The sequence below is a fragment of the Saprolegnia diclina genome, assembly GCF_000281045.1.
Source record: "Saprolegnia diclina VS20 unplaced genomic scaffold supercont1.191, whole genome shotgun sequence".
Classification (NCBI taxonomy): Eukaryota; Oomycota; class Saprolegniomycetes; order Saprolegniales; family Saprolegniaceae; genus Saprolegnia; species Saprolegnia diclina.
In genome coordinates, this window is record NW_008246258.1 from 40,213 (window position 1) to 42,003 (window position 1,791).

The 1,791-nt window shown below is 59.4% G+C and overlaps 1 protein-coding gene across 1 annotated transcript; it reads right to left on the minus strand.

The window, feature by feature from the left end:
• Positions 1-590: 590 nt before the first annotated feature.
• On the minus strand, positions 591-1,791 carry SDRG_17073 (hypothetical protein). The gene has a single exon (XM_008623308.1). The coding sequence runs from the start codon at positions 1,762-1,764 to the stop codon at positions 691-693; it is 1,074 nt and encodes a 357-aa protein (XP_008621530.1). The 5' UTR covers positions 1,765-1,791; the 3' UTR covers positions 591-690.

Below are 1,791 nucleotides of genomic sequence, written 5' to 3' on the forward strand. Positions count from 1 at the left end.
CTTAGCGCGGACGTGTCCCTTATCATGTGGACCACCGTCGGCAGCGTGACGTCTGGCGCGTCGACATAGCACTCCAACTCGGTTCGGCTCGATGCAGATTTAGGTGGCGCGTGTCCTCGGTCGCTATAGCTTCTCGGTCAAGCAGTGTGCTCGTGCAACAAACCATTTTGCAGAATTCAGTCTAAAAAACGGCCGATACATACCTTTTGGTTTGACGCGTCGCAAGGAACGGACGGATCCAACCTCGACTGTACAAGTGTACAACAGCAGTAGCAACAACAACAATAATAACCCCACGAACGACACTCTATCCATTTCACACAGGCCCAGGCACGTCGACCTACTATCGGCAACACCGATGCTTTCGAAGCTGCATCATTGCGACTACTGCATCCCAGACCGATGGTTTGCTCTCCGCTCGCCACGTGGGCTCTCATCCACAAGTCACTAGCAAGTAGAGAAGTAGAGTTGGCGATGCGAGCGCAATGGAGGGTCCTCTCACGTCGGTACGTCCTTGGCTAGTACGACAATCTTCCTCGTCGAGACCCATGCAACCCTACCCCTTGCTACGACCAGCTGCAACTCCGGCAACAGGACTGAAGAGCATCGACGTTGAAAGTAAAGAGAGACAAATGAAATCCAGACGAGATCGACGACCACGCAGTAAGAAAGGCATATGACGCTCCGTCGTCAGCAGTGCGGGAAGACCTGGAAGCCGTCCGTCGCTTCAAAGACGCGCGTGTCGCCGCCGTAGATGCCATCGATGAGCACCTCGATCGCGCTGTAGCGGAGAATCGGAAACGTCGCGTGCACGCGTTCGAAGAAGGCGCGGACGACGTCGGCAGGTGCTGTGGCCCGCTCCAGCGCCGCTGCCAGCTCGGTCCGCAAGCTCCCAATCACAGTGGACGACTGCGCGAGCAAGCCCTTCCAGTGCGTGCACTGGTCACAGACCATCGGCGCTTGGGTGGCGAGGGTATGCTGCAAGGATTTAATCGTCTCGAGCAGTCGGGCCTTGCTCGCGTTCACCCGCGCAGCGTGTTTGGCGCTGGCGTCGGCCACATCGTCACTGGACGCCTTGGTACGCGCGGCCTCCGCGATCGCAGTGGCCACGTCGGCCGTCAGCTGCGCATTGGTGTGCACGAGGTGACTGTTGGCGGCCATGAGCGTCTCGTTCTGCTGTGCACTGGCAGCGACGGCGTCTTGGGCCAGAGCCAAGGCAGTGCTGGATGCGTCGAGGTCGGCCTGGAGCTGCTGCAGCACCGACGTGAGTTCGGTCTTGTTGCCAAGGAGCGTCTCGATCTGCTGCGTCTGGGTGTCCACGCACGTCGTCGCAGCGTGTAGCTGCAACGTCGTCGCTGCGAGCGCGTCCGTCTTCTCTTGAATCGTTGCTTCGAGCAACAACGTGCTGGCCGTCGCTGCATCGGCGAGCTCCGACTTGGCTGCCTCCTGTTGCTCGACCATGGACGTGAGGCGGCGTGTCTCACAAAGGAGCGCCTCGATCTGCTGCTGGTAGGCATCCGTGGCTTGCTCCTGCAGCGCGATTGATTTCTTGGCCGCGCCGAGGTCGTTCGAGAGCTGCACCATCGCCATGTGCAAGTGGTCCTTCTCGGCTTTGAGAGTGCTGCACATGCGCGTGCAAGCGTCAGCGCGCTCCTGTGACGCGGCCTTGGTCGTGTTCAGATCAGTTTTTGTGTGGTTGAGCTCATATTCAATGCGTTCGAGCACAGCCTTGGTGTGGTCGAGTGCAGCCTTGGCTGCAGCCATCGCGGTCTTCTGCTGCTCGATCTCCGA

Bases quoted from the DNA above. Each gene is read 5' to 3' on its own strand.
- SDRG_17073 (XM_008623308.1), bottom strand. From the start codon at position 1,764: ATGGCTGCAGCCAAGGCTGCACTCGACCACACCAAGGCTGTGCTCGAA.